This window comes from Embiotoca jacksoni, unplaced genomic scaffold, assembly GCF_022577435.1.
Source record: "Embiotoca jacksoni isolate LCO1_2020_lvr unplaced genomic scaffold, fEmbJac1.0.p SCAF_6, whole genome shotgun sequence".
Taxonomy (NCBI): domain Eukaryota; kingdom Metazoa; phylum Chordata; class Actinopteri; family Embiotocidae; genus Embiotoca; species Embiotoca jacksoni.
This window is the reverse complement of record NW_027185414.1, coordinates 6,375,800-6,390,424: the sequence shown is the minus strand read 5'-3', so window position 1 is coordinate 6,390,424 and position 14,625 is coordinate 6,375,800. Positions and strand designations below refer to the sequence as shown.

General features: G+C 41.2%; 1 protein-coding gene across 1 annotated transcript in view; it reads right to left on the bottom strand.

Moving 5' to 3' along the window:
- Positions 1-14,625, bottom strand: part of fto (FTO alpha-ketoglutarate dependent dioxygenase) — a 120,125-nt gene that overhangs the window by 69,428 nt on the left and 36,072 nt on the right. Inside the window, exon 7 of the mRNA XM_069173866.1 lies at positions 13,811-13,930. Coding sequence (XP_069029967.1) covers positions 13,811-13,930 — 120 coding nt within the window. The remainder of the gene's footprint in view (positions 1-13,810; positions 13,931-14,625) is intronic.

The window sequence follows — 14,625 nt, the reverse complement described above, 5'->3', positions numbered from 1 at the left end:
GGGTGATTTGTAGACCAGAATAGACCGTCCAAATGATGTAGGGTTTACCTAAGAACGAAGTAGGTAAACAAACGCACCAATAACACCAAACATTCCTGAGTTTTGGACGGTGGCTGGTGTTAATTTGCCACAACGGTGCCTCCCCTCCTAAGTGCACCTCCACTCTGTCAGACTGGCAACCTCTACGCCTGTCTCCCTGCCACAAGCATGTGTAAGAGCCCAGCAACAGGCCAGCAGACTCCCCTGTCTGTCTCTGTTTGCCAGCGTGTTTCTGTGCCCATATAGAGGCTGGCATGGCACGAACGAGTAATCCATCCTGTTGTTTGCAACTGTTGAGCAATCGCTTGGGATCCTAAATTATAATGATGATAGGCATCAAGACAGCCTCCACAAAATCAGTTCTGTATGAATAGTTTATTTCTATCCAGTCACGTGTCTTCTTGGTAGTAACCCAAGTTTGAGTACGTCATGTGATGTACAAAAGAAAATGTTTCTGTTTTATTAATGCTGGTAATCACCACATAAAGGTTGAGATGTTGTGGGGTTTAAACTCTTGTGGTCACCAGGATGATGACTCAGAGCTCTGCTGGTTTTAATTTTAGACAGCTGTTAAAAGACTTGAGTTTTTTGTACATGAGAATAACAGCAGGTGAAGGAGTTTGAGAAACATACTGATATTGTATCAAGGACAGACAACCATTTTTTTTTTCAGATTTTAGCAATAATATGAGATTTTTAAAGTGAACCCTGTTGTCAATTCTGCCATGAAATACCAGTCTTTCCTAACTTGCTTTTCCTACCTACATGGCTAGGACATTAGCAACACATCTCCAGTTATAAGGTTTAACCCTTTTCTTCAGACTCTCAGTTGCTCAGCTGCTCTCACACCTGATTTCATAGGCCTTTGCAGTGAGAGTTTGGCAGACTCTTAGCTGCTGGCATCTCTCCCTCCCCTCTAATACAAGAAACCAATATCACTTTGACCGCTGGTGGAAAAAGGCATCAGGCACCTTGCTTTGGGTAATGGATAGCTTCTGCTCACTGATATAAACAACTAGGGAGCTGTGATCCTGCCAGGGCCGGTCCCATTCTGGACAAGGGATCTGTGTGTTTGCTGCATGCCACCGTGGTGTTACTTTGCACTTGGGGGAGACTCTCCACCGGTGGAAAAATTATATTAGCCCAGTAAGAAATAAGCCCAGACCACATTCACTTTTTTGTGACATCACACTTGAAGTCATAAAAAGCTGTGTGTGTGTGCTTTTTTTTTTCCTGACGTCTGCCGGCTGTCACATGGTTACAGATGGCTCAAAATTGAGGCATATCTGAAATTAAATTTACTCAGTTTCCATTATGTAAGATTGGCTGATAGTGAGTGTGCGTTGGTGTGCGTTGGTGTGCGTTGGTGTGCGTTGGTGTGCGCTGGTGTGCGTTGGTGTGTGTGCGTGTGCGTGTGTGTGGAAAGAATTGAAGGGTGTCAACATTGCTAGTCAGGGTTGTCCTCCAGACATTGAAGACTCACAATCTTTGATTTGTCGGAGAAAACAGTGAAGAAAATTAGAGAAGAAAGTCCTATAAAAATGTTCTCTTAAATATGATTCAAGGAAGCCTTTTCTTTGAGTGTTTCTGTGGCTTGAATTACCTGTAAAACTTTGAGCAGTTCTTACAACTGAAACTTGACTTTAAGGTACCTTTTAAAAGGTATGTCAGGGCAATTATTTGCATTTATTCTTTTAAAAAAAATAATTTTAATATCCTATAGTGATTAAAAAAATTGACATATTGCACAGTTAACTACACATACAGCAGTACTTATTACTAACCTGAGCCAAAACTCAGCCCTGTGATTATGTATTTTGGCAAATCTGGCAAATGTCTAAAAACATTATAATCAATGTCTAAAAAAACAACCTAATATTTTTTGAAAATGCTTCCAGTTTCCCTATTTTTATTCTGTGCAAGTGTGTGTGCGCATATCTGCTTGTGCGCAAGCGTGTGTTTGTTGATGTGTTCTCGCAATCACCGTGGCGACAGAAACCGAGGCCTCTCTGCCAGACTGACCCTTGCAAGGTCGCGGGCACCATCAATTATGTCAGCCAGTAAAATGGGCTTTGCTACACACAGCAGATTATATGGAGTGTAAAACATTAGAAAAATGTGTCTGAAACATCAGAGTAACATGTTTGAAGTGACAAAGGGTTGGGGAAGGCGGGGGGATAGAGACAGTCCAAAAAAGGGAAGGCCCCTGACAAGTGATTTTGTTTGAAGGCATTGTAACACACTCAAGTGGGCAGGGAAGCTTTCTATGGCCCGTAAAGGCAGTCCATCTTCTGGACAGAATACAAGCAGGACGGAAGGACATATGCTTTGCACAGGGTCAAATGAAGCAGAACTCACAGGCTTTTGTGGAGCTCGCTTTTGGTGGTGAGAAGAAAAGGCAAATCTGTTGTCAAGTCGTAGTCCAATGGGGCCACAAATATCACATAAAAATTCACCGGCCAAGGCTTTTGTCTCTGTCTCATGATAAGGAGTGTGGATCCAGTTGGACTTAATGGCTAAACCACATAGTTCAGAGTCTGAATGAGCTCTCCAGCCCTGGGACAGGGGCTGCACACGCACTCGTGCAAACTCTTCAGCGGGCCAACTCAAATGCGTGATCCATCCATCACAAGAAAGCTTTGAGAAGCATTTTGACTAATTCAGGACAATGAAGACGGAGCTGGACAGAGATGTTTGCGACGAGCGTGACACTCAAGCACCTTCTGCTCTGTTAAAACCCCCTTTCTCTCCTTCAGTATATGAAAGCTGAGTCTAGATTTTAACTAGATAGCAGATTGTGATCAGCACCTCACTCTCCTGCCAGTAAAAAGCTTTTTGCTGACTGGGGCCAAAGCCAGCTTTTCTAAGCCCTGGAGTTACAGTGTTACACACACTGCACCATACTTCAGGTGTTCAAAAATGCTAAACCAATAAAAAGGGTTTCCATCCATCTATATTTGCTTGCATAGAGGAATTTTGTTTTAGAGTGTGTTGGGGGGGGGGGGGGGGGTATGCCTGCAGGGGCTGAAATGCGCTGCTAACAAAGTTTTGATTGACTACAAGAAGCCTGAAGAATAGTGATTCTTCAGTTTTTGTATCTGGCTGAAAACCATAGAGCTGCTATAGCAAAACTAAACAGGCCTTCTTACTGTATATGTCAAGTCTGACGTCAAATGTGAATTACTTATAGAGGTTCAGTGAAAAAGAATGAGTGGATCTTAAATACAACAGATTAAGATCTGCAAAATTACAGGTTCCCTACCATAAAATGCTGTTTTCTTATTACTAGCAGGTCTGTGCAGTAGTAAGAAATGTTTGTTTTATACTTCAAAACTGTTTACAATCAATCTGTTTGTGATTTTGTTTTGTATTTCAATTATTGCAGCTCATGTTTTACTCATTTTAAGACTTATTAAGGTCAGGGGTAATCAATACTTTCTCTTTTACATGACAAAAAACAGGAGTGTGTTTAATCTCCCGCTTCCCAATACATGAGACTGGCTGCCCTGTTGCCTTCAACAATTCTCTCCATGCCACACGGCTATACAGTAATAGACAATGGCACACACCATGAAGCACTTACACATAACTGGATTATGGACTTTATAAGATGCTGTCTACTTCAATCTGGCAAAGAAGTCAAGACACACTCTAGTAGCTTTTACGTTCAACAATGCATGTTCAACAAAGCCGTATACGCTCTTAAAAACCTGTGGAGTACACTGATATAATCTAATTAAATAAAGAGAATTAAAAGTGAATACGGTACACTTTGTATTGAGTTACATCATGTACCTAATTATTGCAATGAATTAAACATCTATATTACATTGTATTTTGATGTCAAAAAGTAGCCAAGTTAAAACTTCTTTTAATGACATTTGTGTTTGCTTTGGCATTGTATTCTTGGTTTAGTCTTTCAACAAAACAGGCCTTAATTATAATGCAGCTCAGTGGCCAACTCTTTTTGCAAATGCCGTGTGTGGAGGATAAATTGTATATAAAATTGGACGTAGTCTCCAGGTCTGAAAAGTGAAGCAAATGCAGAGGTGGCCTAAAGTGCAATACCACTAAGGGCCAATAGGCGCTGGCTCCAAAAATCCTCTGGCTCCAGTTGACTTTGAGGTAGTTCCAAGACATTGGGTGACATCACTTGTGTGGAAACGGGCATTTTAAAATAACCCCTGAGGACTTTTCAAATAATCCGTTTTTCACCATACAGAAACAGATCAAGTACTTTATCTATTGACAGTACTGTAAGGAACCAAAAACCACACACTGGAATTTATTATGTGCATTTTCTGATTTCTGCTATGGTCTTTTAAATGTAAAGAATTGATTTAAAAACTGCCAAACCTTGAAACATATGATGTGCATATGGCGGTGTTGTTTGGCCAAAGAAAAAAGGGGACATGTTAAAGTTACTCTAGCGCCTCTAAACCCACCTGAATTTTCCACACATTTACACTTTCCCTCCCATTGAGTCATGTGTGCATGTGCATGTGTGATTGCTCCTCACCTAGGGAGGCTGATGAGAGCGGCTAACGGGTGTTTATGAGACTGTTAGCCAGGACAGGATGCCGCCCTGCAGCTCTCGCACAAATAAAAGAGCCATTTATTATATCCAACATGACCCTCTCATTACACACAAATAGGAATTAATGAGAGCTATATCGGGCGCTCCCAGCAGAGCGAGGCGGGGCCCACTAAAGGACTAGCGTTAATTACACTGTCCTACATCTCACCCATTTAACACTACCCATCAGATCGCTCTATCTGCAGAGGAAGGATAGCAGGATGGAAGCACTATGCTACCTGGATGGAAGGCCGCCCGGAGCTCTGTGAACGTAAAAGAGATAAAACTGCAAAAACAGACTGTGGGTGTAAAAAAAAAAAAAAGAAAAAAAAAAAGGGATTTTCCTTTCAGACTTTTTACCAGAAAAATACACATCTCAGGTTTGATCTCTGCCGGGTTATCCTCTTCATACTGTACATGCCCTGTTTTGAAAGGTGCACAGACAAAAAACTTCCCACAATGCTCCCAGGACTTGTACTTCCTCCTGACTGCACTCACATCCCCTTGTTTACAGCATCACCTTTTCATTTCTTTCTGATTTACTTTAACTCGCGAGCTCTGATTCCGACTTAAATTTTAACCATTATCTTTCTCTTCTCCAAAATTGTAAAAATGCCTCAACCCCCCCCCCCTCCCTTATTTTTGGTTTCCCCTGTTACACCTACCTAAACCCCACTCTGCCTCCACTAAAAAAAAAAAACAGACACAATCATCATCAACAATCTTTTCTCATATTTCTTCCTTTTCTTTGCGTGTCTTCAAGCGAATCAGACAATTTTACACTGTCTTCCCATCAGAGTCGTGCCATTCTCTGCGCTCATTGTTTTCACAGAAGGCTTTATGTACTTAAAAACCCTGATCCCTCCTCTAAACACGATCCAGTGATTCTGAAGAATTAGCGAGGTACTGGGGTATTAAGTAGTTGCTATTTTGCTGTACTTGAAGCAACACTCAGTCAAAAGGGCTGATCATGAATCAAACGTTCACCACACTGGAAAACTTCCGTCTCAGCCTATCTCAGAGATGAAAAAACACAAACTGGTATCAGATTGTTGTTTGACTTTGTGCCGTTTCCGTTCATTTATTGTATGCAAATCATAAATTAGTTTTATCCTGTGATGTTTGACCTCACGTGTGTAACAATACCAGAAAACAGGTTGCTCTGCCAGAACCTTAAGAAGGTATATTCTATTTCTGTCCCTCCTTAGGTCTGGAGTGGGATTCCTTTTTTTCTTGTATTGTTCACATTGAGGGTCTATAGCTGTGGTGGGCTGTTCTCATTTTCATTAATTGCTTTCATTTATTGTTTCACTATGTGTGGGCGATGCAAAGCCCTCTGAGACTGCAACTGTGATTAGGGGCTGTACAAATAAAAGTGAAATGAATTTGAGTCGACCTGCAGATAAACAATAATAAGGATATCAACCACAGGACCCGACGAGGATGATCAAGATTCAGATTTAAATGATTTCATTAAAAGTGAGTGTGCAGAGTCCCGGATGACAAGGGCGCTATTTTTGTTCATTCTGGATTATAGAGCTCAGCAGCACATTGCAATATGTTACTGCTATTTCTGAACGTGAGGAAGATTGAACAAATCCTGGCCATGTATTTAATCTTCAATAAGATTGATATTGTACAAAAACTACAACAGTTCTGTTTTCTTGTGTTTGTGTCACTTAGACCTGCTTGCCTGTGAGAGTAAACAATTACACCTGGATCAAAGTACTGGAATAATTATATGTCAAGTGCTGGTTAGCAGTAATGTCTCCAGTCAGCTATAAGAGGGGCGGGCTTTGCTATGAGATGTTCTGAAATCTCTCTTTCATCTTTTTTAGACTTTCTCCCCCATCGAGGCACTTTCCAACAAACACACACTCCTTCCCTGCATCTCCCTCGCTCTCTGTTGGTATGACACAGGAAGAAGCTGGGCCCTGCAGCCAACCCCGCCGTCCGCACTGAATGCGATTAAGCTGAGCAGTGATTAATCTGGGCTGCCCCATAATTCCTCTTTACCACTTAAATGGATGTTATCTCCCCTCCTCTGAAGGCTTATCTTGCTGATCGGGGCCAAGGATGAAGAGAGGAAGATGGAGAGATGGAGGGTGGCTATGGGTAGAGGGGGGAGAAATCAAACCAAATCCATACAGAGGTAAGTAAATGAATAAGTAAGTAAATAAGTAAATAAATAAATAAATGCAGGGATTTAGGCAGCTGCTAAGCGGATAAGGCAGATCAGTCTCTGTAAAGTGCTCATTTGTTTTCTAAGAAGACGAGACAAGCCGCCTTCAAAGCCCACTGATACAGAAAAAAAACACTGTCAACATCACAATTCACAGACAAACAAAAATAAATTATCCAAACTGCTGTCAATAAAACTCCCCACAATCTCATTGTGAGGATGAGGTGTACACTATACTGTAGCTAATGGGTACAAAGAAAAAAAAAAAGGCCATTGTTTCATTTGTGGTTTCCCCATTGTGACACACAGTCAAGGATGGCCAAGTTCCTCTGATGCATTCCAATGTCAGTCATACACAGACCCCAAACAAGTTTGCTCAGGTCTGAGACAATGAATGAAAATGGAACTTCCCACGAAAGTTTTCAGGACATTGAGCTATTTCCTGGTATTGGAAAATAATTACACAGATATACAGTATATATGTGTATGAGGAATAATTCGAATCATTTCAAATTAGAGTGCTCAATAAGTATTTGCCCTCAAGAAGTAAAGATGAGCCAGTGTTGGGTCCTACACGCAGTCATACGTTGTAAAACACTATGAACTTGAAGTGATTGACAGCCCTGTGTTTGTGTGTGTCTGTGCATATTTGGAGGAACCACTTTTACACTACTTTGTAACATTAAAAATAACGATACAACTATGATATTGATTCAATGGAGGTTCAAATTGTATACCGGAATGAATACGAAAAAATCCAGTCAGTGTCTTCCATAATAAACTTCACCACAATGCTGCTTTTAAACTTCCCTGAATGGAAACCGTTGTAATTGCACATATGAGTGTTTATCATTGTGTCTGTCTCAGTGTTTTTGTCCTTCATGTCTGTGCTCACGTATATAAATGCATGTGTGTGAGACTGACAGGGTTAAACCTGTTCGAAGCTCTTTTTTTTTTTTTTTTTCCCCTTCTGCTTCGGCTTACAGCGATGTTGCAGCGAGATTCTGTCATAGACAAACCTCTGTGGGATTCCATTCAATACTAGTGTACATCTTTAGGTACAAAGCTGCGGGCTGCATTGGCTCCAGGTAACATAAACGCTCCCTTCAAGCCACCGCGTATCTGCCCATGAAAATTCTCTAAAGGGGTTTAAGCATTTACGCAGAAACACTATCAGGCGCTGCCGAAAATTCAGCTTACCCTGTTGAATAGGGACTTCAAAGAGAATTGCAAATACCTTTGCACCGCTACATTTTCTTCCCTTTCCCTTTCTCGCTTGCTCTCTCTATGTCTCTTCCTGCTTCTTTTCATTTTATATTTCCAAACACAAGCTGCTGCGTGATGTAAAATGTATTATCAGCCATATATTTCCTCTTTAAATGAATAATAACAATAATCTCTGAGTAATTTCTTTTTTATACAGCGCTGTCTAAATAGGGCAAAGCAAGCAGGCTAATATACAGCTACGGGTAAACAGGGCCATGCAATAATGAACGTGTGGATTAGGCCTCTAGTCTATGTTGTGTGATAAGGAAAAACAGCTGCTACTATCCAGGTAACAGCACATATTGACTGTCAATGGAGGATAAACTACTGTGCAGCTGCACATTGACTTCCTCCAATCAAACTGTGGACACACTGCACCTACACACACACACACACGCACGCACGCACACACACACACACACACACACACACACACACACACACACACACACACACACACACACACACACACACACACACACACACACACACACACACACGTACATCCACATGGACACAAACACATACAAACAAATCCACATGCAGACACACATTCACACACACTGTATATAAGAACCACAAAGAATTGGAATATAATACAAGTATAAGCCTATTTATGCCGTATAGAGCTTTACATGCAAAACAATATGATGCATAAACACTGTGATTTATTGTAAGAGATAATAAATGGCTTCATAATGAGCAATAAAGACTCTCTTTAAACAGTTTACAGCTTAGTTCACACTTATAATTAATCTGGGTTCCATGTGTGCATATAAAGTGGGTATAAAACTGGGCCCAACTGTTCAAGTTAACCGGCGAGCGAGAGAGAAAAATGACTGCTGGTAAACATCTGCAACATGATTTAGCTGCAGCCTCTACGGCTTTCAGAATATGCTGCCTCTGTCTTTCACCTGGCCCAGCTCTCCAAATAATACATTACAAAAAAAAAAAAAAAAGTGCTCCCTAAAATTATTTACGGTGCAACGCGCAACAGAAACCATAACATTTATAATGTTTTACAAAGCCATCAAATAAGTGGAGAGGGGATTAATTGCCCCGGCCCGACCTTAAAATAATTATTTTGAGCGGTGCAACTCTAAACTCCAATGAAATTGATACACTTTGATAATTAGATTCTTGGCACTGACCCGCTGAAGTCAATAAAGGTTATTAAGGCCAATTGCTGTCTAAACGCATTACGGGCAGAGTAAACTGTCCGTCGGAGGCCCCTGCTACTCCAGCGCCAATATGATAATCCATTCTCCGTCCTGGGGGTTTCTTCCCCAGCGCCTGTGTCTCCACTCTGCCATACAAAACCAGATTGGATTCGCTTAACCTTTCCAGAACTTTGATCAAATGAGCTCACACAGCAATAACATTTACATTGAACCCCCCCCCCCCTCCTCCCACAACCCCTCCCCCTTTTCTCCCCCTCCCCTACACACACACACACACACACACACACACACACACAAAACCCCTTCTTTTTTCTACCTCCCCCTCTCTGTTTCTGACTCTATAGCTCCCTAACCCCCGTCCCTCCTTCCCCGACCCATCCCAGCACGTTTGCTCAATAACCTAATCAGCTATTGATGGCGACCAGGCCAGGCTGTGTATGATTGCAGTGCTATACCCTCCTCAGCAGTCCAGATTGTTTCTGAAGACTGTTATTACAGTGAGGGGAGCAGATTAAATGGTCACTGAGCGCATCTCTGCACACACACACACACACACACACACACACACACACACACACACACACACACACACACACACACACACACACACACACATGCATGCAAAAAGCCAGCCTCCATCATAAATCAGGGGAAGTAAATTTTGTCACATAGGGAGGGGAAAGAAAATGTGTGGCTACATATACGCGTATACGTGTGTGTGTGTGTGTGACCAAACCATCGGAAAACAGGGACTGACAGGCTGGGTGAATGGAGTAGAGGAAGACATGGCCCCGATACCACTTCCTGTTTTGTACATCTTGAAGTATACAAATGTATTCAACTGAGTGGATCCCATTTATTATGAAAGTAGATTAATTTCCTTGATATGTGTTGAAAAGATTTCCATCTACAAGGCTCGTTCCCCTGTCAAATGAGGGAGAAAGTGTGAGAGGGAGACAGAGATGTGGCGAGATAGCGGGAGCGAGAGAGAGGGAGAGAACAAGAGAAAGAAAGAACATAAAGAGAGAGAGGGAGAGAGAAGAAGACGGAGTGCATTGAAATCTCTTTGCATCCGGTGGCTTTTGAAGTTGTGAGATGAGCAGCCACAGAAGTCAGGAAAGTGACAAATTAGGGAAAAAGCTGTACTGTGCAAGCAGAGCTGCTAAATCAATTAAAGTCATGCCGAGTGCATACATTAACATCAATGGCTCACACATACGCACACAAAAACACACACACACACACACACACACACACACACACACACACACACACACACACACAGGACAGGGAAAAAGAAAAAAATGGAGGAGATGTGCTCATGGGCTCGCTGTCGCTTCTCCCCCACAGTGAAAAGAGGAAAGATTAAAAAAAAAATACCACACCGGTATTTAAAATATTCTTCATAAAGCCAAGACTCTCTGCCTATTGTCACTCAGACGGTAGCTATTCATTGTTGCTAGTTTAAGGAAATGTCACTATTGTATGATAGCCGTGATAGCAGAGTTGTGAGGGGGCGCGAGGCTGTGAGCCAGGCAGGTCTAAACGGACTTCAGCACCCTGCATCACAGGGGAGTGTAAAACCTTTAAGTTTTTGACCTTCTTCTAACCTCCAGAACAACCTTTACCTTGCATTCACTAACTCAACCCCCCTAACACACACACACACACACACACACACACACATATGCACACACTTTAGCTTTGCTGTACATTCACATACCCACACTTGAAGATTATTCAGGAGCCCGACTCTTTGTTTCCATCAAGGAACCACATGAATTCATGAAGCACCAAAAAAGAGGCGAGCGAGAGCAAGTGGACTTGTTTTGTTTCGGCTCCTTCTTTATTTATTTATTTATGTATTTTATCAGAATGTCATTCAAATGGAAGGATGAACATTTGCATGACAACAGGCTGAGGAGCAGAGAAGGAGCCCCAGGGAGAGACAGTATCCATAAACAGGAGCTAGTCACCCCATATTGCAATATTCCTCGTACACACGAACAAACGCATACATAGCCCAGCGCATCCCACAACACTGTGTGCTAAATATGACAATAAAGAGAGAAGGCTGCCTGTTTGTATTGCTATTTTAGCAGGGTAAAACAATAGGCTGCTTTATTGCTACAGCACAGGGTATGTATAAAACAATACGGTGTCATTTTATAAATCCTATTTAAAGAGACATATATTTGTTATTCTAAAATACCCATGGTGATATCAAATTTGACAAAAAAAATAATGCTGTTTTAAAATATACTCTGCAGGCAAGAGGAAAAAAATGTGAGTAAATAAATGGTAAACAGCATCCGCACACAGTAGGTCACTGGTATTTCACTAAATTACACTATGCTGTCGATTGCTGGCTTCAAAATGTAAAATATATCCAATAAAAGAGTGTGTGTGTGTGTGTGTGTGTGTGTGTGTGTGTGTGTGTGTGTGTGTGTGTGTGTGTGTGTGTGTGTGTGTGTGTGTGTTGGGGGGGCATAATTTAAATAACTCAAAGTAATTTAGAGAAATGTGTTTTAATCTAACTGCTGAAAAAGCCAGAGCTATCAAAACAAGCAAAATCTATAAGTCACATCTATAAAGTGCTATTCATCAGCATATCAGAGGTCGATGCATGTATGTAAATATTGCTGGCAAGAGCAATAATGTTGTCTTTTCATCACAATTGACTCATTACCTTTATGTGCTCACCAGTCTGTTATTTCTGCACAGGTTCAATATGCATTTCTGCACGAGACATATTTGCCTTTGTGTGATTTGACACAGTGATTAATTCAATTTGGTACCTAAGAATTTAATCTGTAAAATTAGTGTTGTCATAAACACATGTCAATGTAATTTGAGATATTAGAAATATAAAAAAATGAGATAATTACTTATACTTATTTTCAATTATTGTATTTTGTTGATTTAACTTTTTTCTTCCTAAACAAAAATTGGATTTGCAGCGTTTGTATAAAGTCTGATGCTCAGTTCCCGCTGTGCTACAGAAATCCACATTTGGACATATAGAGAAACACACACATAAGCACAGACAATGGACACACATTGAGAGAGAGACTGAGACACAGCGAGCGAGAGCGAGAAAGACCTCACATTTCACTGATGCCCTTTTCTAAATACAGGTCCAAATCACACACTTCATCTGGGCCCGGAGGTGGAGCTCTAGATGAGTTTAGCCCCTGTCTACTAACCCCCACCCACCCTCTGCCAGGCTGTTCGGCTGTGTGTGTGTGTGAGAGAGAGAGAGAGAGAGAGAGAGAGAGAGAGAGAGAGAGAGAGAGAGAGAGAGAGAGAGAGAGAGACTATGACTGGAGCCGAGCGGCGTCGGCAGCAGCGGCACTGCTCTCATCCAGCCCCTGTCTTTATCCCCGCCTGAGCATTAGATGTGATTACTGCTCAGCGCTCGACACTGACAGAGACAGAGAGCTCCCAGAGACAGCAGGAGCGGGTGAGAGACATAAGGAGACACAGAGAGAGCGAGGGAGCAGTGAGGAAAAGAAGAGCACAGCTCTTTCGTTCCTTCTGCAGGCTGCTACAGTGATACAAGAGTGCCCCCTGCTGCTTCTGGTGTCCGGGTGTTAAACACACATCCATACATGAACACACACTCTTTGAAATCCAGCTATGGGAAAGGGACTGTGTCTTAGAAGAGGGAGAAGAGAAAGCGAGACCAAGCATGTATCTGTGTGTGTTTGTGCGCTTTATATCTACAGCGCTGCGTGTGTGTGTGTGTGTGTGTGTGTGTGTGTGCGTGCGTGCGTGCGTGCGTGCGTGCGTGCGTGTGTGTGCGTGCAGCACATATGTACCGAACAGAGCTGTGACTAAGGTGACTTAATTATGAGTCTGACATTACTAAGTGATTCCTTTACTGTGGTGTCTAACTAATAGCTGCGTGCCCACGTTTCCCTCTAATAAAACTTCTGTGAGGCTACGATTAAACGCATGACACATCCTTAATAATGCAGCCTGGTGAGAAGTTAGACAATCCATCATGTAATTTCAACACACCCCACCTTGTGAGGAGTATTATTGGACAGCAGATCACTTATGTAGTTTGTGTAAGAAGCACAAGTGGAGGCATGTTGAGCATTTGGAAAGGTGGAAATCCTTATTATTGCAAAGTGGCTGCACGAGCCATGAAGCTCCTCATATTTTTGGGAAATGGTAAATCATTATTATTCTTGTTGTTAGTATTCTCTAGTATATACTTTTAAGAATATTATTTAGGTAATATGTTGATAAAGGATGTTTGTATCTTACATATATAATATTCCAGTATACTCTATTTTAATATCACCCCCATGAGTGTGGTTTTCTATATTGTCAAATCAAAGTAGGTTTTGTATATTAAATCAAACCTATTTATAATTATTTTTAAATCAATTTTTAGACGAGGAATGGCATTAGGGTAAAGTATGTAAAACTGAACCTGTGAAGAAAATAGTTGTTTTGTGGTAAAGAAATAGTCAGCAAATTGAAATGGAGATACATTTGATTTATCCATACTGGTTGGTGACGTTATGTGTGTGACACCACACTGATCTGTCTTACCATGGTCTCCATGAGTCTCCAGTCCTTCTCCAGCTGCTCCATCGGTCTGGTCCACCAGCTGCAGAAGCGGGTGTAACGCTGGCCCTGAAACCAGTACTGTCGCAGCCACTCGAATTCCACCTGCACGCACACACACACGGACACATACACACACACACACACACACACACACACACACACACACACACACACACACACACACACACACACACACACACACAGGATTTAAAAAAAAAAAAAAGCTTGGTCACAGAGACAAGTTTCCCATAGCAGTATCTGATGGAAAAAAAAAAGGGAAAGAATGTTGAGAGAAACACTAGACAAAATGTTTTCATATGTTACTGGAAATTATGAAATTACCATGTAAAACATCTGCATGAGAAACTAAGTATGTATACATGCCGATGACAAAAAGTATTAAGTGCAGAATTTACTCTAAAATTGTTTCGCAACTATCAGCTAATCTAAACTAAAAAGGTTAATGGTTAGTTTTATACACTGTTAGTTGATATAGTTTTATTCACTTTTAATTTTAGAACAAGCACACGGTGCGTACTCTCCTGTGTAACAATTTATTTTTTGTTTCTGTTCTTTTCAACAGATACATATCTAAAAAAGTACTTAAATAACAGTAATCGCCATTTTTAAATTTAAAAATTGTAGCTTGTAAACAAAATTTCTGTTTGTAAACAAAATTGAAATGTTATTACAAAAATGTGTAACAAAATGTTATAAAAAAAACATTTTTTTAAATCACCTAAAAATGTCTGTTCTATGTGAGAAAATAAACTGGCCATAAAGGAAACGTGATCAAA